Raw genomic sequence first — 23145 nt, forward strand, 5'->3', positions numbered from 1 at the left:
GTAAAGACGGGGTTTCGCCATCTTGGCCAGGCTGGTCTTGAACTCTCAAACAGGTAACCAGCAGCGTGGGTGGGGACTGCAGGGAACCAGGCCCTCACCTGACCTCAAGTGATTCCACACCCCTCCTGCTGCCAATCTAGCCAGCTTTTTCTGACACTTAGCAGCAGCAACTGACCCCCACCTCCAACCCACAAACCCAGGTCCCTAGGGGCACAGCTTCTATGTATTCTCTGAAACAACCCCATGTAGAAGCTCTTTCCAATAAGCAAAATAATGAACTCCCAACTAAACACCATTCTAATTTACACCTAAATCACACGAGCATCCTTCTTCTAAGAAGACATGATAATCATTTTGAAAATGATTGTGCCGGGCGCAGTGGCTCAAGCCTGTAATCCCAGCACTTTGGGAGGCCGAGGCGGGTGGATCACAGGGTCAAGAGATCGCGACCATTGGTCAACATGGTGAAACCCCGTCTCTACTAAAAATACAAAAAATTAGCTAGGCATGGTGGCACATGCCTGTAATCCCAGCGACTCAGGAGGCTGAGGCAGGAGAATTGCCTGAACCCAGGAGGCAGAGGTTGTGGTGAGCCAAGATCGTGCCATTGCGCTCCAGCCTGGGTAACAAGAGCGAAACTCCGTCTCAAAAAAAAAAAAAAAAAAAAAGAAAGAAAGAAAGAAAGAAAAGAAAATGATTGCAAAATTCCCAAACCTGGGGGAAAAAAAAAAAAAACAACAGGCAAGTATCTGGAAATTGGATTACTGTTCTCTAAGACCACTCATCCGTTCAGAGGTATCCAGCACTGGATCCCTGGATTCCCTGGCTTCAACTTCCAAGTGACTCAGACGTGTCCCATTAACAGCCCTTCCTCCTTTTGTCTCCCCGCCTTCACTCCAATGGCAGCAAAGTGTCCCTACCCACCGGACCCCACAGTTTCTTTGTAGACAGCACACATTTCCTGACAGCCAGTCTCAGGTGTTTTGTTGCTGCCCTCCTGTGACCTCCAGACATTGCTCCTCTGGGCCACAGAGGATTTATTTGTTCTGTATAGGGAGGGATGTCAGAAAAACTCGATGATGATGATGATGATTACTATGACATAAGTTGAAGCACTTGTATTCTGGACTCAGTTACTAAATGCTGAACCTGAATTGGTTCCTATAAACCTCATTAAAAAACAAACACCTCAGTGAAGCGGGTACCACACCTACCCCCGCATCCCAGGTGAGGACACAGAGCAGTTAGGCAGCTTGCCAGGTCGCCGACTTCGCTTGCTTTCTTCTTTTCTTCTTTCTTTCTTTTCTTTCCTTACTTTTTCTTTTCTTTCTTTTCTCTCTCTTTCTTCTTCCCCCCCCCCCCTTTTTTTTTTTTTTGAGACAGACTCTCGCTCTGTCGCCCAGGCTGGAGTGCAGTGGTGTGACCTCCTGGGTTCAAGCGATTCTTGTGCTCCAGCCTCCTGAGTAGCTGGGATGACAGGCGCCCGCCACCAAGCCCGGCTAATTTTTGTATTTTCAGTAGAGACGGGGTTTCACCATGTTGGCCAGGCTGGTCTCGAACTGTTGCCCTCAGGCGCTCCGCCCGCTTAGGCCTCCCAAAGTGCTGGTATTACAGGCACGAGCCCACCGCACCCAGCCTGGTCACCTGGTTAATTTACGGGCAGGCCGCCGTTGGAACCCCGCTGGTGTGAGCCCCGGGCAGCGTGGTGCTGGCCCAGGGAACCGCTCGCTCCCCCGCCGCCGCTGGCGTGGCGTCGCGCCTGAGGTAACTTGGATCGCTGGCGCCGCGGGCTACGTTCAGTGGCTGCCAGGGAGACACGTGACCGGCAGCGCGGGCGGGGCCTGCGGGGAGCCCCGCCCCGCCCAGTTAACAGGCGGCCGCGGCGCTGGCGCTCAGTGCGCGGTGAAGCTGTCGGACGGGTTGGCGTCCGGCGAGCGAGGCCATGGCCACGGTGCGGGAGAAGGCTGCCGCGCTGAACCTCTCTGCTCTCCACGGCCCCGCGCACAGGCCTGCCGGTAGGTGCCGAGGACCCCTGCCCGGGACGGCGCGGGGCGGGCTGGGGTGCGCGGGCTGGGTCCAGGCGCGGGGCATTCGGCCGCCTGCGGCAGGCAGCGGCCGGCTGGGCGAGCCCCGCACAGCTGCGGCCACTTGGCTAGCCGGAGCCGAGCGGGCGGATCGGGTTTCTCTCTGGCTGGTGGGCGCAGGCGGCAGACCCCGCCCGCACAGCCCAGCTTTTTCTCAAACTCTCAACTTGCCCTCGCGTTAGTCTGTGCGCCCGGTAACGTGCCAGGCACGCGCCGGGGAGCTCCGGGACGTGCCCCGCGGTGCTACCGGCGACAGATGTGGTAACTGGGATTTGTGTAGCTCTTTGCCCCCTGTGTCAACCCCAAACCTTGACTGCGCAGTACGGCCAGGGGCCGAGCGCCTCCCTTCCTCACTTTGTTCTCCAGACTGCAAGGAGTCAAGAGTCAGCTTGTCTCCCCAGACTCTTCCTGGGAGGGATGGGAGGATATGTGAGTTCTACCGGCAGGAATTTGGCATAAAAGATATTTATTAATACTTTATGTATAAGCAGTATTTTAGTGAATAGAAGTTTTTGACTTAAAAAAAGTTACATGAAATTAAGAGAGAAGTTGGCAAATTCTGCCACCAGCTTAATCGTGTCTTTTGGGGGCAGTTGATTTAGGATCCTGGTTTCTTCAAATGTTCAAACACTTCAACAGAATGGGATGATCACTTGTAAAATGCTGGTTACAGCAGACCTACAACTCAGTTAATAGGGGTGACTCATAACTGTTAAGATACTAAGATAACACTCGGCTTTTTTTCTTTTGGTTAAGGTAACAACCTTTTCCCCTTTCTGGAGCTCCAGTCTGGGGTGTCATAGGAATTGGTTCCCTTTCTGACAAAAGCCTTTCATTTGTAAAAAACACCAGTGAAACTGTGATTCCTTCCTCTGGGTGTAAAGGGTGCATCTCTGTGGTCCTACTCTTGTGGTTGACTTGCTAATGCTCCTTTTAATCTTCAAAATGCTAATGATAGATTATGATAGAGAACTATTTTTCACTTGTTCTTTTCTAAGAAACATAATATTGACCTTAGTCTGCTCCCATGTAAAGGATTCAGATAAGCATAGTGGCCACATTGAGAATATTTCGATTTATGTTGTGAAAAGACAAATACTAAGACATTTGGGAATTTAAAACCAAATGATATTGAGAACAGTCTGGAGAAATCTTTTTCCACTCAGTCACCACTGTCCAGTTTTAACACCATAAACACAATTCTCTTTACATTTATCTATTTTCATGAGGTTTTGGTTAATGTCCAACAAATGTCCTTTTTCTTTGCTGTCTTGACAATTCTGTAATCTTTTAAAATCTCTTTTGAAAAAAAAATCTTAAAATTAAATACTAAGTGATTTAGGATTTATAGATTTGTTATTTACTGATGAAAAGTTAAAGTGAAGGAAATTCCCGAATGTCACCTGCTTAAAATAAAAACATGATACCCTGTCTTCTCTAGTAGCTGAAATTCTGGGTCTTTGGGCATTTGTGAACAGGTTCTTAGATGGTGTAAGGGAATATGTTTTCGGAAATCAAGCAGATGACTCTCAAAAGAAAGAGTTGAAGTGCTGGTTATCAGGAGTAGAAGGGGAAAAAAACCCACCGTCCTCCGCACACCAGCTGCAGTGGACAGTGAGGGGCCCGCTGCTGTTCTCATTCGTTTTGCTTGCTACCGCTGGAATCCCGACCTGGTATCCTGACCTGGTAACGTTTGTTAGCCTTTCTTTCACCCTTTAGATGTCTTGTCATAGTCCCAGTTAGCCAAGTAATGGTAGCACACTGTTCTTGGTTCCTGGCCATTGTTTTTCTATGTGCTCTGGCAGGCAGCTTCATACTTTTGTTTCTCCACCAATTAGTAGCTCTCCCTTACCTCAAAGGGGCTGTAATGACCAAGGACCTGATTTATGTACAAGAAATGAGATCTACATGCCAGTCTTCAGCCAGTACATTAAAGACACTTGTCTTTTAATGTGACAAACAAGAAAGTGGTCTGTTTTCCTGTTATCCATTTATACTGTAACCTAATTCTTTGCGTTTGCCTGGTATCACTTTTCCAGGGAGCTCAAAGTACTTCCCATATGCTGTCTCATTAATCTGTGTGAATTAAAGCAGGCACTAATGTCTGTTTTTGTTGATAATTCTTATAGATACTTACAATTTTTCTTGTTTGTAGAGACTTCTTTTACCTACCTGCACCCTTCTTTGTAGAGGCAATCACAGTCTTCAGCATGATGCTTCTAATACCAACTAGCAGGAAAATAAACTTTGGACTACCAGAACCAATATCCAGTAAAAGTGTTGCAATCTTGGGATCATAGTATAGGAAATTTTTCCACTCAGTCTCCACTGTCCAGTTGTAACAGCATAAACACAATTCTCTTTACATTTGTCTATTATTTTAATGTTTTGGTTACTGTCCAACAAATATCCTTTTTCTTTGTTGTCTTGACAATTCTGTAATCTTTTAAAACCTCTTTTGAAAAAAAAATATTTCTTAAAATTATGTTAAATCCTAAGTGATTTAGGATTTATAGATTTGTTATATTCTGCTGAAAAGTTAAATCCTCTGGTATGTGCCACATCTTGTCTTCTCAACTCCTGGTGGCCTTTATGTGGTTGAATACTGTTCAGAGATTGACATTATCATCCAGGTAGTAGGAGTAGGTAAAAGGTAAACTCCCAAGGTTGGGGATAGTATGGTCCATTTGTCATAATTAATGAACCAATATTGATACATATAATTATTAACTGAAGTCCACACTTAGATTTCCTTGGTGTTTGCCTAATGTTGTCTTCCAAGATCCCATCCAAGATACTATATTACCTTGAGTTGTCAGGTTTCCTTAGACTCTTCTAGACTGTGACAGTTTTCTCCTTTTGTTTTTAGTGATACATCTGTTAATTTCTGGGCATTTTGCTAGACACATTAACATATTGTCTCATGATCCTCACAGTGAATGAGAAAAGTGGAGTTAGCTCTGTTTTGCAATAGAAAAGTTAGGCAGTTTGCCCAAGATTGTGTTATCAGTAAATGATGGACCCAGTGATGGAACTCAGGTCCCTGGGACTGCAAAGTCCACACTGTTAGTCTAAGTCTTTGTAGTCACAGCACCTAGGACTGTCTGTTGCATTAGCACAGGTTTCCATGTCTGAACAGTCTTCAGTCAACCCAAGGTTTCTTAACCTTGGCACTATGGATGTTTTCTTTGTAGTGGGGGCTGTCTGTGCATTGTAGGATGTTTAGTAGCATCTGGGTGTGGTGGCACACACCTGTATTCCCAGCTGCTCAGGAGGCTGAAGCAGGAGAATCGATTGAACCCAGGAGACGGAGGTTTTAGTGAGCCAAGATCGCACCACTGCACTCCAGCCTGGATGACAGAGCAAGACTTTGTTTCAAAAAAGAAAAAAACAGATTTTTAGTAGTTGGCAATAATCAGCAACTAACAAATACTGACTAACCAATTGTATTATATTGAGGCAATCTTGAGGCAATCTGTAAGGCAATTAAATAATTTAAACCTCTATAAACTGTAAGGAATCTGAAAGAAATCAGGCACTAGCTCACAAAGTTTTATGGAAAAACATCAGCTATCTGGATTCAGTTCCCCTTTTTTTTTAAAGTCCAGTCTAAAGCCCAAGAATGAAAACAAAATTGTTTTATGTTCATTAAGAGGTAGTGTGTTTTAGTAATTCTGTGTGTATGTTTACCTTACATTGGGATCCAATTTTATAATGTGTATATTGATCTACTTCTAAAGATTTAATCTCACTATTTGAAGTGATTATACAATTGTTTTCCCTTTGAATAGGTTTTCATAGTAGGACTAGAGTTGCTGACAGGATGGATTATGGTTGATGCTGATTATCCCTAATTTTTGGATAAATGTAATTTCCTGAAATTTTTAGGGAATTATTATAACTTGATTATTTTGTGTGAATTCTTAGAAGTGAAGATGTTTACTACTGGCACTACACACACATATATAAATGTTCAATATTATCTTAGAAGTTTAACTTTTATTGTTGGTAAGCTTTTTTTTTGGTAGTGTTCGAATACATGTGAAGGACAGCTTTTGAAAAATAGCTATAGTTTGCAAGCAAATAAGGATGAGACTGCTTGAAAAATGAAGGTTAAGGGATGGAGGCAGCAAACCACATTTCCATGTACTGTATGTACCTATGCAACAGTCCTGCATGTTCTGCACATGTACCCCAGAACCTAAAGTGCAATAAAATATATGGTTAACCTAGATTTATATAGTGCATGAGACCATGTGTTGTATGTTAGGTAATTAAATGATTTCTGAGCCTCATTAGGCAACCTTCCAAAAAAGTTATGTATCTTGTAGGGTCAGATTTGTCCGTATGCTTCCTTTCTTGCCTGTAAGTCTGCCATATTAGGTGTTCAGTGTCCTTATCTAAATGGATGACATACAATTTCAGTCTTTACATTCCCATAGTCAGCAGTTTATTTAAAGACAGGGTCTCTGTCACCCAGGCTGGAGTACAGTGGTGCAGTCTTAGTCCACTGTAACCTCAAACTCCTGACCTCAAGCAATCTTCCCACTGTGGCCTCCCAAAGTCCTGGGATTAGAGGAGTGAGCCACTATGCCTTGCCTGGTAGTTTCGACCTGAAACTAACCTAAAATACTGTGTTCAACTATTTTATCAGTAGATAAAGAACCTACAGAGATTGTCTCTTATGCAGAGTTTTTATAGCTGATCTCTGTTTAGAACTGAAACTAACCTAAAGTATTGTGTTCAACTATCAGTAGATGAAGAAACCTAATTACAGAGATTATCTGTTATCCAGAGTTTTTACAGTTGATCTCTAAACTCTTTGACTCCATTTTTCATGATGCTTTTAGAAAATACTTGACCAAATGTAAGTAAGGAAGCATCAAGATGTAGATAGTGATGGATTTTAAATGGTTGTTTAGCTTATGTAAAAGTGAGGTTTGAGGACAAGTTGAACCCTTAATTCTGATTGCAAGATTTAAAAAACATTCATTGTCTTTTTCTGTTCTCTTAAATCCTGTTTAGAAATCACAGTAAATCATTTTACTGGGCCGTCATCTGCTATCCCAATATTCATCTCAGCTTTTAGATGATGATAAATAAGTTAAAAACATGTGAGGGATATGTGTTCAACTGGTGAAGTCAGCATTTAAAAAAGCAGGTTATCCTGGTAGGGGTTTTGGCACATTTACTTGTAAAGTCCAGGGTATGTTGTATATATGAAAGCATCTGTATGAACATGAGCTAGTTTGGGTCTGTGGGTGGTGGTGCTTGAAGGGAAGTATCCCAGGATGCAATGGTTGGGAATTAATGGTCAGTGAGAACAGAGGGGGCCTGTGAGGGCTGTATTGTATCATGCCTGGAGGATTCTGGAAACGTGTGTTTCACAAATGCCTACTATTCTGCTCTAACCAGTTCTTTAATCTTTTATACAGTCTTATCCAACCTGTAAAACCTCCTGATTTCCCACAAGTTAATATGGGGAAATTTATTCTTTACCTCTTAATTCCTCTGTGAGGATTAGCCCTTTCTACTCATTGAGGCCAAATATCCCCTCTCACCACACTCTTCAGCTGTCTTAGTGGTCTGTAATTAATAAGTGACTCAGCTGGCTAGGTGCGGTGGCTCATGCCTATAATCCCATGACTTTAAGAGGCTGAGGCGGGTAGATCACGAGGTCAGGAGTTCAAGAACAGCCTGGCCAAGATGGTGAAAGCCCGTCTCTACTAAAAATATGAAAATTAGCCGGGCATGGTGGCGTGCACCTGTAATCTCAGCTACTCAGGAGGCTGAGGCAGGGAATTGCTTGAGCCTGGGAGGTAGAGGTTGCAGTGAGCTGAGATCATGCCACTGCACTCCAGCCTGGGTGACAGAGCAAGACTCCATCTCAAAAAAAAAAAAAAAAAAAAAAAGTGACTCAGCCTTATCATTTAGGATTTGTATGCTAACCTACTTGTAGCTCAAGTGTTGTGACTTAATGTGTTTCATCTTTATATTATCTGTCACTAGCCCAAAAGTCTGTCCCATTGATACTTAAAAGGCAGGCTGATCTAAGTTTGAATCTTGCATGTCTTCCTTTTCCTGTCTTACCCCTGTGTATGTACTGTGGTAGTGTTTATTACAGACTTTATGATATCCTGCCTTGTTTTAGGAGTATTGACTATTTTTAAATAGCTTAGTTAAGGGTTCTTAGAGTTCGTTTTATCTCTTGAGTCTCTTAAAGCTGTTTCACTTAATCCAAGTTTCCAACGAAAGGTTAATGCTTAAACAACTTATCTGGTGGCTGACTTTTCATGTATTTATATTTAAGTACTAGAAAAAACAAGTATATATTTATTAGCTGTCTAACTGAGGGCAGGTTTAAGTCACTGAGCCTCAATTTCCTCAAAATAGGATTATTAATCATTTTGCAGAGAAGCTTATCAGAACTAAATGAGGGAAGACAGAACCTGTCATAGTGTAAATACTCAGATGTTAGCTATGAATAATAAAGATTTGAAAAGTTAAGCAGAAATTGTTTGTTTAAATCTTATTTATGATCTCTGGTATTTTAGGAAGTTAAGAATACTAGTCGCTAACAATGTTTAGGCATTGTGGCTGGAAACAGTACAACTACTCCTGAGTTCTGGATACCAGGAATGACCTGGACTGACTTTGAGATTCCATTAAATGCCTCATTCTTGCTGTGTTCAGCAGAGACTAAATACTACACCAGTAGTAAATCTAATTCCAGCTTTATTCATCAGGTCAATTCTCCATAATTCAGTTCCTGAAACAGCTCACATTATATTTGGAAGACTGGCAACAATTACTTCCATCTTTGTTTAGTACTGGCATATGAAATATCTTCAAATTTAAAACACAATTTTGACAATCTTGCTGATCATTTTAAACCAACATTATAATAATGGGGAGGTGGTAAATTACCCATCTATTTTTGGTATTAGAAATATATCATTAAACAATAAAGGGCTGTGTGTTTGTGTGTGTGTTATTTTCACTGTAAAGATGTTTGAATTGCTAGCAGCTATAGAAAAAAGATGTTTAAATAGCTAGAAGCTACAGAATTATGCTACCAGTGAAAACAATGTAATGGTTCAGTGTATTCCTTGTATTTATTGCAACGTAAGAGATGAATTTCAAATTACCCACTTATAACTTATGGCTAGTGCATTAAGAGGAGTTTTTAGAAGTCTCACTCTGTCACCCAGGCTGGAGTGCAGTGGTGTGATCTTGGCTCAGTGCAACCTCCACGTCCCGGGTTCAAGCAGTTCTCTGCCTCAGCCTCACAAGTAGCTAGGATTATAGGCGCCTGCCACCATGCCCAGCTAATTTTTGTATTTTTAGTAGAGAAGGGGTTTCACCACGCTGACCAGGTTGTAAGAGGAGTTTTAATGTCCTTCAGAAGCTTATCTTATGCTTTCATCTTCCTACACATTCTATTTTGCCTAAAAAAGTAGGAAGATAATTTCAAGTAGCAATTTCTTTAATCATAATTCCCTGTTTTCCTTACCATTGTACTCATGCATATGATCTTCTTTTTTAGACTATCTTAAAGGAAGTAATAACTTCAACTTCTCTCCCAAAATATCTTAAAAATAAAGGAAGTAATATACTTAACATAAATGGGGGCTTAAATTAGGACTGCTGAATTTTCAGAGGATCACTGAAAAGTGTAACACATTAAAGGTTATACTCTTTATGAAAAGAAAGAGACAGCCAGCCAGCACCAGGTGGGTGATTTGCTAGAATTCGTTCCATCAGTTTACAAAAACCTAAGACCTGTTGATTGCCAAATATCTGTTAATTACAATGATGAAAAATATAATCGGATATTTTTGAAAGTTTGTTTTCACCTTTGTGTTTGGCAAAAATCTTGATTTACTTCTGTGCCTATTCTGTCTTTGTAGTAGGTCATAAGCTCCTACAGGGCAGGAACCAAATTTTTTACTTTACCCTGCATACAAAGTATATTTAACTAATAAGCCTGGGTAATAGGAGGCTTTAAAAATACTAGTTTATTCCTGCAATGATTGTGTGCCTGTATGTGTGTATATAGTTATGCATAGCGTGACGGGGATATGTTTTGAGAAATGTATTGCCAGGCGATTTCACTGTTGTGCAAATATCATAGTGTATATGGTACAGCCTACTACATACAGCCTACTACTACTATACCTTGATTGTACAGCCTACTACAAATATAGTGTGTATGGTACAGCCTACCACTGTACCTTGATGGTACAGCCTACTAAACACCTAGGCTATGTGGTATGGCCTGTTGTTCCTTGGCTATAGACCTGTGGAGTGTACCGAATGCTGTAGACAGTTGTACCACAATGATAAGTATTTGTGTATCCAAACATAGAAAAGGTACAGCAAGAGATAGGAGCAGGAAATTTTAAGTTCCATTATAATTGCACAGGACCACTGTTATATGTGGCCCATTGTTGACAGAAATGTTTTGTGGTGCATGACTCTGTGTGTGACTCATAAGTACTTCAAAGTTACCTAAAACATGAGTCAAGTCCCAGTACTACCTCTTTCAATATAATATCTGGAAGTGACATGTAACCTCTGTGATTCTGTTATCCATCTCTCAAATGGAAACAATACATACCTCATAGGTTGCTACTGAAGATTAGACAATTTATAAGGCATGTAATAGAATTCTTCTACATAACTGGTAACTGCCACAGGTCCTACTTGATGTGGCCTCCTAACTCCCAGTCTCAAACCCCAGCCCCACTCCCTCCTTGATCTAACTACCTGTTCTTCTCTCCCTCCCCACACCACTCTGGCTGTGCTGACTTCCTTCCTATATCCTATGGAGCACATTCCCAGCTCAGGACATTTGCTTTCTGTTTTCCCTGCTTTTCCCCAGATGTCTACATAGCTTGCTCCTTGCTTTTTGGTTTTACTTGAGTTTCCATGCAGGTATAACCTTACCACACAGGTCTTTCCTGACATCCCATTTAAAGTAGCATTCCTTATCTCACCTAGCTTTGTTTTTCTTCTTAGCACTGATCTAACACATATGGATTATGTGTATCTTCCTACAAAGTCTTAAGTTCCTGAGAACAGAGATCTTATTTTGCTTACTGTTGTATCTTAGCACATAGAAGTGTTTAGTATATAATAAGTTCTGATTTTTTAATGCATTGCTATTAGTAACAGTATTTCTATAAGCAACCCTCATAATTGCTCTTTATCAATAACTTTGGACATTACTACGTTTTTGCCTAAGGATTGCTTAGACCTTATTACAAATGAACAAGGTACTAAATCCCAGTTTCTGTATGATTTTTCTCCTTCTAGGTTTCAGTGTAGCTCAGAAGCCATTTGGAGCCACATATGTATGGAGCAGCATCATAAATACTCTTCAAACACAAGTGGAAGTGAAAAAACGAAGGCACCGTTTAAAACGACACAATGACTGCTTTGTTGGTTCGGAAGCTGTGGATGTCATTTTTTCTCACCTACTTCAGAATAAGTATTTTGGTGATGTGGATATTCCTCGGGCCAAAGTGGTTAGAGTGTGTCAGGCGCTTATGGACTACAAAGTATTTGAAGCAGTTCCAACCAAAGTCTTTGGAAAAGACAAAAAACCTACATTTGAAGATAGTAGTTCCAGCCTTTATAGATTCACAACAATACCTAACCAAGACAGTGAGTCAGGCAAAGAGAACAAACTGTATTCACCTTCCAGGTTAGTATATAATGTTAGATTATCATGGGGATATTGGCAAGGTTCTGTCTACCTTTTTATGAGATGTCGACTGGCTTTATATTTACATTTTTAGCATTAAACGTGGCTAAAATATGGGTCTGTGGGTAAATTTGATAAAGTACAATGAAATTTTGTTGACTTTTTTGGGTCTCTCCTAGTTGTATTTAGCAGAAGCAGTCAACACACTTTTGATTTGCCTGCTTCAGGTTATAGTTACAGTGTAAAAAATGTTCTCATACCAAGTGGTATGAGAACACAGCGAAGGCAGACAGAGAGAAACCCAGATTGCGGTGGGAGGGAAGAAGGAATCATTTAAAGGAAAACTGGGGAAACAGAATTGTGGAATCCAGTGATTGAAATGGATGTGGTGATAAGTGCATAATGAACTTACAGCTACTTGTGAAGTAAACCAACTTTACCTTTTCCCCTTTGTTACCCTCAGCTAAACTGTGCAGAGGTGACACAGAGGTATAATTGAAGCTCTTCTAATTCAGATCTGACCTAAAGTCAGAATTTTAATTATTCATTTTTAAATATATGTCTGTGTCTCTCTGTGTATGTGTGCATGCATATATATATATTTGAGACAGAGTCTTAGTCTCGTACCCAGACTGGAGTGCAGTAGTGTGGTCTCAACTCACTGCAGCCTCTGCCTCCTGGGCTCAAGCGATTCTCCCACCCTAGCCTCCCAGTAGCTGGGACTGTGGGCATGCATCACCATGCGGATAATTTTTTTTTCTTTTTTTCTGTAGAGACAGAGTCCCATTATGTCGTCCAGGCTAGTCTCAAACTCCTGGGCTCAAGTGATCCTCCTAAAGTGTTGGAATTACAAGCGTAAGCCACAGCACCTGACCCATTTTTACATTTTTTTTTTTTTTTTTTTTGAGACAGAGTTTCGCTCTCATTGTCCAGGCTGGAGTACAATGGTGTGATCTTGGCTCACCGCAACCTCTTCCTCCTGGGTTCAAGTGATTCTCCTGCCTCAGCCTCCTGAGTAGCTGGGATTACAGGCATGCACTACCACGCCTGGCTAATTTTGAATTTTTAATAGAGACAGGGTTCTCCACATTGGTCGGGCTGGTCTCGAACTCCCAACCTCAGGTGATCTGCCCGCCCCGGCCTCTCAAACTGCTGGGATTATAGGCATGGAGCCACTGCGCCCAACCCCATTTTTACATACTTTTAACCCAATCTAAAACATGATAAAATGTACCTCTATGTGTAGAAAGGAAACATGAGGATAAGGTAAAGTCACAGTTAACACTTTCAGATGCAGGTCCACACACTTTAAATGAAATCCTTAGGACCAGATGCATTTAGGAATTTGGAACTTTGGAGCATTTAGAAAAGTTACCTTGTGCATATATATGGTTCAGCACCCCTACAGGCATCTGGGACAGCTCTGGTAATCAAGCATAATGATATTTCTGTGGTAAACAGAAGAATATACTAACCAGGATAAATAAAAGCTGACAGTGTTGGGACAGGTTTTGTCACAATATGAGCTCTAAATAAACTTGATTTTCAAAGCTTTTTGGGTTTCAGAATTGCAGGTAAAGGGCTATAGATCTGTATTTAGAAAACTGTAAGCATTGTCCACCAAAGAATGCCCCAGAAAAAGAGAACTGATAAAACCAGTACTAATAATTAAGTTCACTTATGTTTGATCGCATTTTTAAACTGGTGACTTAAGATTTTAGTCATTGAATTACTTAAATCTAAGAAAATGTTTAAAGGAGAACAAAATAGGTTTATGCTTGAGTAAGAAGGTGGGTGTTTTCGTATTTTATTCCACTCTTAGAATTTGCATTTGTTGTGTTTTTGCTCTGAAATGCATAACTCTGCAGAAACCCTTAGCTCTCAAATACTAAAATATTTCTGTGGGCTTAGTAAATGTTCATTTCTGAAATGAATTCATTTTAGGTATGCAGATGCATTATTTAAGTCATCCGATATCAAATCAGCCAGTTTAGAGGAACTATGGGAAAATCTGAGTTTAAAGCCTGCCAACTCCCCTCATGTAAATATCTTTGCAACCTTATCTCCACAAGGTAAGTGAAAGATGAAACAAAGTAAGAAGTAGAAGACTAACTTCAAAGTTATTTAAAATTTTTAAATCTTAACCTTTATTAGAATTTAAATATTCGAAGGCCGGGCGCGGTGGCTCAAGCCTGTAATCCCAGCACTTTGGGAGGCTGAGGCGGGTGGATCACGAGGTCAAGAGATCGAGACCATCCTGGTCAACATAGTGAAACCCCGTCTCTACTAAAAATACAAAAAATTAGCTGGGTATGGTGGCGCGTGTCTGTAATCCCAGCTACTCAGGAGGTTGAGGCAGGAGAATTGCCTGAACCCAGGAGGCGGAGGTTGCGGTGAGCCAAGATCGCGCCATTGCACTCCAGCCTGGGTAATGAGCGAAACTCTGTCTCAAAAAAAAAAAAAAAGAATTTAAATATTCGAAGTACAGAGAAAGAGTACACTCTGTATTAAAGCTGTTTATGTTCAATTTTAACAGAAGTCTTTTATCTTTAACAAATAGATCAGTGTTACAACTCTTGAACACTGACTTTTGTCCGATCAGCTGGCAAAGGTTCAGATCTGAGATGTTTTGCATGCAGATTTGTATTGAAAATATGCTCTCAGATATTTCTTTTTTTTTTTTTCCTTTCTTAAACATGAAATTTTTCACAAGTTATTTCTTTTACTAAGATTTTATTTGGTCAAATAAAATTTGAAAATTACATTAAAACATTAACAGAATTCTTTGGTTCTTCCGTGTCTGTGGCAGTGGAATATAGTTTAATGACTTTGATTTCCGCCCTCTTTCCCCCATGCCAGTTGTGGAAACCCTGAGTGGAATAATCTGCAGCCAATGGTTTCAAACAAGTTTTTAGCTTGAATGAATCATTCTTTCTTCCAAAGTCCTTATTAACATGTTATATGACTTGATCTCTTATCTCTGACAGATTGCTTTTTACAGTACAAAGAATGAAAAGAATTCCTGTTCTCCAAAGCCTATTCTCCTACACTCTAAACAAATCTTGGATTGTTTTACTTTGTTATAAGAAAGCACTTCATAAGGTTGACTTTTTCTTTCTTTTTGGCCACAAATTTACTAGCTTAGACCTGATTAGAAAAATATTGTGGTGAGTCTATAGTAACTATTAATTGTTACTTTTCACCTTGTAATTTTGCCTGTGTAGTTATTAATGAAGTATGGCAAGAAGAAACAATTGGGCGTCTACTACAACTTGTAGACCTTCCACTTCTTGACTCCTTACTCAAACAGCAAGAGGTTGTTCCTAAAGTTCCTCAACCTAAGAGGCAGTCCGACGTGGTCAACAGCAGTAACTATCTGGATCGAGGGATTCTCAAGGCTTATAGTGACTCTCAGTATGTGGAAATACATATAATAATTTGAGTGTGTTTGTACATGGATTGAGATAATGATTTTAAGATAATCTGTTCTACTTTTTATAGGATCAGATATGCATTGTTAGTTGATATCAGTATTTGAGAATGTGAAGAACAGAATTACATTAGTCAAAATTAGAAAAAGATTTGCTCATTTTTGATATTTATTTTTGTTTCACATGTAACTTCCACATTAAGTGAAGACAATGATTGTGCTTTAGCTTCTTGTCTTTGTTAAAACGTTGAGCTGTCTGGTCTCAAGATTCCTCAAAGGGACCTGGAAGAATAGAAACAGATTTGACAGATTCTCGAGATCCTTTGACTACAAATCTAGAATGCCGGTTACATATGTATTTCATTAACTAGTTGTATTAAATGCAATGAGGCCAGGTGCGGTGGCCCACACCTGTAATCCCAGCACTTTGGGAAGCCAAGGTGGGCCAGTCAACTAAGGTCAGGAGTTCAAGGCCAGCCTGGCCAACATGGTAAAACGCCATCTCTACTAAAAATACCAAAATTGGCCAGGTGTGGTGGCACATAATCCCAGTTACTTGGGAGGCTGAGGCAGTAGAATCACTTGAACTCGGAGGCAAAGGTTGCAGTGAGCTGAGATCATGTCATTGCACTGTAGCCTGGGTGACACAATGAGACTTCATCGCAAAAATAATAATAATAATAATAATGAAAGTTAACTCTTACTTCCAGTTAATACTCTCTTGAAAATAAATTCTAAGGTTTGAAGGCTTAAATTTAGGTGCTAAAGGAATTAAGATTTTTTTCCTTAAGGAAGAGTTCTGTATTACTCATAATTTTGAGGCTCTTCATAAAAATTATTAAAAGTTAAAGTAAGTTCTCAGATTTTTTGAGCCTAATTTTTTATTATTTTTGCCTTAGCAGATAGTGTTCCCGTCTAGTTAAGGGGCTGAAAATGTTTGAAAGGAATACAACTTAGATTTTCAATACTTCACTAGTTCACGTTCCAAAGAACTGTTAATACTATAAACAGTTGACTATCAAAAGGCTGCTTTTAAAGCCTTATAAAATGACCTGCCTGAGATATCTCACCTGGCCGAATTAGTTGTCCTGAGTCCATGGCAATAGAGAGACAGACAAGATAGATATCAACAAACTGAATATTAAAAGTTTGCCACTTTATTTCTTGAAATGTAACATGTTTCTGAAGTTACCCAGCAGAATTTTACTGTAGATTATAATATTTAATTATTTTGTTGGTTTCTTTTTTGAGATAGGGTCTCATTCTGTTGCCCAGGCTAGAGTGCAGTGGCATGATCTTGGCTCACTGCAGCCTCTGCCTCTCAGGTTTAAGCAATTCTCCCACCTCAGCCTCCCAAGTAGTATGGATTACAAGGGCGCACCACCATGCTGAGCTATTTTTTTTTGCATTTTTTTTTACTGCATTTTAGGTTTTGGGGTACATGTGAAGAACATGCAAGATTGTTGCATAGGTACACACATGGCAGTGTGATTTGCTGCCTTCCTCCCCATCACCTATATCTGGCATTTCTCCCCATGCTATCTCTCCCCAACTCCCCACCCCTCGCTGTCCCTCCCCTATTTCCCCCCAACAGACCCCAGTGTGTGATGCTCCCCTTCCTTTGTCCATGTGTTCTCATTGTTCAACACCCACCTATGAGTGAGAACATGCAGTGTTTGATTTTCTGCTCTTGTATCAGTTTGCTGAGAATGATGGTTTCCAGGTTCATCCATGTCCCTACAAAGGACACAAACTGTAGATATGGGATTTCACCATGTTGGCCAGGCTGGTCTTGAACTCCTGACCTCAGGTGATCCACCTGCCTTGGCCTCCTAAAATGCTGGGATTACAGGGATGAGCTACCACGCCAGGCTTGATATGTAATTATTTTGAAATGTTACCTTCTTCTATTCTATCTTAGCTAAAGGGAGAGCTAATAGATCATACACAGAGCTCTGAAGTAAGCAACACTGTGTTGGAGAAATACTGGCTCAGCACTTAGATCTGGGATCTAGCCCTGCCTGAGGCCTGAGCAAGTAACTTGGAGTTTCTTCTCCATTGTAAATGTGAAGAGCAAGAGCAGAGTCTGAATTTGTATGCTCTTTTTCACCTCTGTATTGTGGTGAAGAGTTTGTTTTCATGAAAAAGGAAAAAATAAAACATTAAGCTGAAATTTTTAAAATGTGCTGCATGATCTAGCTATACATTAAAAAAAATATGTATCTCTTAAGCATGTAGAAATTTATCCTGATGGCAAGCTTGAAATAACTAGTGTGTATTTATGTATATTTGTTATTCTTTGCTTTTTAAAATAATCTTCCTCTCTCCCCTATAGGGAAGATGAGTGGCTCTCTGCAGCAATTGACTGTTTGGAATACCTTCCGGACCAGATGGTGGTAGAAATAAGCAGAAGCTTTCCTGAGCAACCAGACCGAACAGACTTAGTGAAAGAACTTCTGTTTGATGCCATTGGCAGATACTACAGTAGTAGGAAACCTCTGTTGAATCATTTATGTGATGTTCATAATGGAATTGCAGAACTCTTAGGTAAGATCTGATTAGATGATAGCATTTACCTTTTGGAGGAAACAAGAAAAAAGTTACTTGTTCTCAAACTGAATCAAAATAGTACTACTACAAGCTGGGAGTGGATCTGGATTAATTCATGGAAAATGTTTGTTCAGAAACTTCTAGGGCTGATTTGGAAAGATGCTTTAACAAGCTCTAAAGTTATACAGAAGCTTCTGAGTACCCAGGAGCATAATGCTGCTCTCTCTCATTCACCGGAAGCTAAAGCATAAAGCAGCAATTCTCTTCTTTAGAAGAGTTACCAGCACCACCATTACTCCCCCTTCGTCTCTTCAAAATGGCAGACTCTCTGCTTTGTCTCTTTACCAATGAGCCGCATAATTTGTTGTAAACAAATTGGAAGTTTCAGAAAATTCCTATTTTTCTCAAGTAGAGTTGGATACATGAGTATTGTACACATGGTATACCCCCAAATGTACTAATTAATGAAAAACGGAATGGGAATTTATCTACAGACCTGAGTTAGATTTAATGCCTGAAGATATTACATGACAGGGACTTAGGGTGTTAGTTGCCAATTTGAGAACAAGCTGCCTTTATGGTATCGACCATTCATTGTTAATTCCTAGTCTTGCTTTTGCTTTTGGAAATAATTTTGAATAAGTGCACTTTTTAGCTCAAACTGTAACTTGAGTTTTGTTCCCTTTAATATAGTCATATTTAGTCAATTAAAAGCAGTTTTTTCTTTTGGCTAAAGTGAATGGGAAGACAGAAATAGCTTTAGAAGCTACTCAGCTCCTTCTAAAGCTTTTGGATTTCCAAAATAGAGAAGAATTTAGAAGACTACTATATTTCATGGCTGTTGCAGCACATCCTTCTGAGTTTAAATTACAAAAAGAAGTAAGTCTTTTGTTTAAATGTTAGTTGTATTTAATATCCTTAATACTTATAGATTAAGTATTAGATTATTCCATCTTCAGCATCAAGTATGCTGAAATGGATAATAGCTATTAATATTTAATATTCCCTTTTATACTAAACTTGTCTCTTAAATATTGGATATATTTATTTTTATAGAGTGACAACCGAATGGTTGTGAAAAGGATATTCTCGAAAGCTATTGTTGACAATAAAAATTTATCCAAAGGCAAAACAGATCTTCTGGTACTCTTTTTAATGGATCATCAAAAAGATGTTTTTAAGGTAAAATTGTGAAAGAAGTTAAATTGAGCTTTATGTAATAGATCATTAGATTAAAATGCATTTGAGTAATGTCCCATGTCCCTTCTTTTTCTTAAGATTCCTGGAACTCTACATAAAATTGTAAGTGTTAAGCTTATGGCCATACAGAACGGAAGAGATCCAAATAGAGATGCAGGTAATCTGAGAAATACTATTTTCATGATCTTCCAAAGACAAATTTCAGGTGTTTTTGGAAAATGTTTTGCTATAAGTAGTTGGACTTTAATTTCAACCAAATTTAAAACATTCTCCTCAGTTATTCAGACTAAGTAACTTGACCAGGGTTAGAAAGTCAGCAGTGTTTACCATCTTCAGTACATACTACAAAATGGGGAAGAAAAACATAAAGACAAGAATATTGCTTGATTTTTCTGAGGAACTGAATCATTAACTTTTTTTACTTTTAAACTTTAAGGATATATTTACTGCCAGAGAATTGATCAACGTGACTATTCCAGCAATACACAGAAGACAACCAAAGATGAGCTGTTGAATTTACTAAAAACTATTGATGAGGATTCAAAACTTCCTGCCAAAGAGAAGAAAAAATTGCTAGGTCAATTCTATAAGTGTCACCCAGACATCTTTATTGAGTATTTTGGAAACTAAGTTTTTAATGTCTGTATGTAAGTTGTGTATTTTAAGAATAAATTATGTATCCTAAATATCCAATCACATTTGTAAGCTTGGAAGCTCTAAACTCTACTTAATAAAATTTTTTTTATAACTGTGTGTTCAGAAACTGAGTATTAGTCATATGGTATATCACTTTTTTTTTTTTTTTTTTTTTAGATGGAGTTTCACTCTTGTTACCCAGGCTGGAGTGCAATGGCGCGATCTCCGCCTCCTGGGTTCAGGCAATTCTCCTGCCTCAGCCTCCTGAGTAGCTGGGATTACAGGCACGTGCCACCATGCCCAGCTAATGTTTTGTATTTTTAGTAGAGACGGGGTTTCACCATGTTGACCAGGATGGTCTCGATCTCTTGACCTCATGATCCACCTGCCTCGGCCTCCCAAAGTGCTGGGATTACAGGCTTGAGCCACCGCTCCCGGCCAGTATATCACTTTTAAGTACTTACCTTAGGTGAGTTAATTTATAGTTACTGTGGTCAGTGCTTTATAGAACATAATAGGAATTTGGATGATATGACATCGCAGTGTTTATATAAGAAAGTATTAAACAGTAAAAACAATAATTACATGTTAATAGGAGTGGTGTTTGTGTTTTGAAAGGTACTCCTTAAAGATGCAAGATAGAAGCTTAGGCTGTGATAAAAAGAATTTGCTAATTACCTTAAGTTGTAGACAAATCAGATACCAGACTGTCCTAATGCTTCTGAAAACTTCAACTTTTTAAAATCTTATTGTGGAAAATTTCAAACATACATAAAAGTGGGGAAAATAGAATAATGAACTCTTTCTTGTACCCATTAACTAATATTGACAACTGCCAACTCATAGCCAATCTTGTTTAATTATACCCTCCCTCATTTCCTCACCCGAGCAAATTTCAGATATCATTTCTTATATAAAATGTCAGTATGTATGACCAAAAGGATGTTAAACCACAACACCATTGTCATTCACATAAACCTACAATTCTTAAAATATCAGGTTTCTAGTTAGTGTTGAAATATGATCTCAAATGATTTTATTCAAATGGACATCCAAATAATAAATTGCAATTGGTTAATGTGTTTAAGTCTCCCAAAATCTGGGGTGTTGTCCCGGTAATCCCTGCACTTTGGGAGGCCAAGTTGGGCGGATCACCAGAGGCTGGGCGTTCAAAACCAGCCTGGCCAACATGGTGAAACCCCATCTCTACTAAAAATACAAAAATTAGCTGGGTGTGGTGGCAGGTGCCTGTAATCCCAGCTACATGGGAGGTTGAGGCAGGAGAATTGCTTGCACCTGGGAGGCAGAGGTTACAGTGAGCCAAGATTGAGCCATTGTACTCCAGCCTGGGGGACAAGAATGAGACTTCATCTCAGAAAAAAAAAAAAAGTCTTTCTTCTTCTACCCTTCCCCTTTGTCTTTTTGTCTGTCTCTCTGTGTGTCTGTCTCTGTTGTTGATATACTTGGTCAGTTCTTGCGTTTTCCGCAGTCTGAATTTTTCTGATTACAGGTCTGGGCTGTCCTTTATCATGTTCCTTTTTATCCTGTAGGTCTTGTAAATTGGGCATTAGAGTTAAAGCTTTTAATACCTTTTTAACCAAGTTAATGATTATTTGGAATGAGTGCACTGTTAAGATATACAGGTGACCTTTGAACACAAGTTTGAACTGTGCAGGTCCACTTAGATTTGTGTAAGTGTAACAAAAGTTACACAAAGTGTGCCTGCCTCTCCTGCCTTCCCTTCCACCTCCTCCACCTCTGTGATAACTGAGAGAGAAAGACCAGCCCTTCCTCCTCCTCTACCTATTCAATGTGAAGATGACAAAGATGAAGACCTTTAGAATGATCCACTTTCACTTTGAATAGTATATATTCTCTTCTTTGGCATTTTCTTTTTTTTTTTTTTTTTTTTTTGAGACGGAGTCTTGCTGTTGTCAGCAAGCTGGAGTGCAGTGACATGATCTTGGCTCACTAAAACCTCCTCCTCCCGGGTTCAAGCAATTATCCTGCCTCAGCCTCCCAAGTAGCTGGGAATACAGGCACATGCCACCACACCCAGATAATTCTTTGTATTTTTTTAGAGATGAGGTTTTACAATGTTAGCCAGAATGGTCTCCATCTCCTGACCTCATAATCCGCCCTGCCTCGCCCTCCCAAAGTGCTGGGATTACAGGTGTGAGCCACCTCACTGGGTCCTTATGATTTTCTTAACATTTTCTTTTCTCTAGCTTACTTCGTGGTAGGAATACAGTATTTAGAAAAGACACGGTGGCTCATGACTATAATCCCAGCACTTTGGGAAGGTGAGAGGATTGCTTGAGACCAGCCTGGGCACTGCAGAGAGATCCTGTCTCTTAACACCCCACCCCCAAGAAAGAAATTAGCCAGGCATGGTAGCATGCACCTGTGGTATAGCTACCAGGGAGGCTGAGGTGAAAGGATCCATTTGAGTCTGGAAGGTTGAGACTGCACTGAACCATGATTACGCCACTGCACTTCAGCCTAGGTGACAGTGAGGCCCTGTCTCAACCCCAAAAAACAACAAAAAAAACACATGCTATATAATGTAACACACAAAATGTTTGTTAATTGACTTATTGGTAAGGCTTCTGGCCAGGAGTAGGGTGATAAGTTTTGGGGGAGTCAAAAGTTATATGTAGATTTTAGATCGTGCAGGGGATTGGTGCCCATAACCCCTACATTGTTCAAGGGTCACAGTTTGAAATTGCCATCTTGCAATAAAGCCAAAAGATTAAACACTGAATTTTGTCTATTTTAACTTTTTTTTTTTTTGAAACGGAATTTCACTCGTTACCCAGACTGGAGTGCAATGGTGCAATCTCAGCTCACCACAACCTCCGCCTCCTGGGTTCAGGCAATTCTCCTGCCTCAGCCTCCTGAGTAGCTGGGATTACAGGCACGTGCCACCATGCCCAGCTAATGTTTTGTATTTTTAGTAGAGACAGTGTTTCACCATGTTGACCAGGATGGTCTCGATCTCTTGACCTCGTGATCCACCTGCCTTGGCCTCCCAAAGTGCTGGGATTACAGGTGTCAGCCACCGTGCCTGGCCACTTTTTTTTTTTTTTTGAGATGGAGTCTCTCTCTCGTCACCCAGGCTGGAGTGCAGTGATGTGATCTCTGCTCACTGCAACCTCCGTCTCCCGGGTTCAAGTGATTCTCCTGCCTTTATTTCCCTAGTAGCTGGGATTAGAGGAGCCCACTACCATGCCCAGCTAATTTTTATATTTTTAGTAGAGATGGGATTTCACCGTGTTGGCCAGGCTGGTCTTGAACTCCCGACCTCAAGTGATCCACCTGCCTCAGCCTCCCAAAGTGCTGGGATTACAGGCATGAGCCACTGTGCCTGGCCTTTGACTTTTAATGAGAGGTGGGGAAAACTTAAATGACACACCAAGATACTAGCATGTCAGTAATGTTTGTTTCCCCTTAGGTATAACTGATAGTGGCTAGTCTAAATGAGCAAAGTTTGAGGACTAATATCTATAAAGTACCTATGATACCAGTTCTAATAA

The 23145-nt window shown here is 40.2% G+C and overlaps 1 protein-coding gene across 1 annotated transcript; it reads left to right on the forward strand.

The window, feature by feature from the left end:
* The first annotated feature begins 1863 nt into the window (after window positions 1–1863).
* Window positions 1864–19721, forward strand: DEPDC7 (DEP domain containing 7). Its single transcript, XM_039470591.2, has 9 exons — window positions 1864–2015; window positions 11403–11793; window positions 13738–13865; window positions 15018–15207; window positions 17559–17770; window positions 18510–18652; window positions 18830–18955; window positions 19052–19130; window positions 19410–19721. Exons 1-9 carry the CDS (start codon window positions 1943–1945, stop codon window positions 19601–19603), a joined length of 1536 nt encoding a protein of 511 aa, XP_039326525.1. The 5' UTR covers window positions 1864–1942; the 3' UTR covers window positions 19604–19721.
* Window positions 19722–23145: the final 3424 nt, after the last annotated feature.

The sequence above is a fragment of the Saimiri boliviensis genome, chromosome 6 (genome assembly GCF_048565385.1).
Source record: "Saimiri boliviensis isolate mSaiBol1 chromosome 6, mSaiBol1.pri, whole genome shotgun sequence".
Classification (NCBI taxonomy): domain Eukaryota; kingdom Metazoa; phylum Chordata; class Mammalia; order Primates; family Cebidae; genus Saimiri; species Saimiri boliviensis.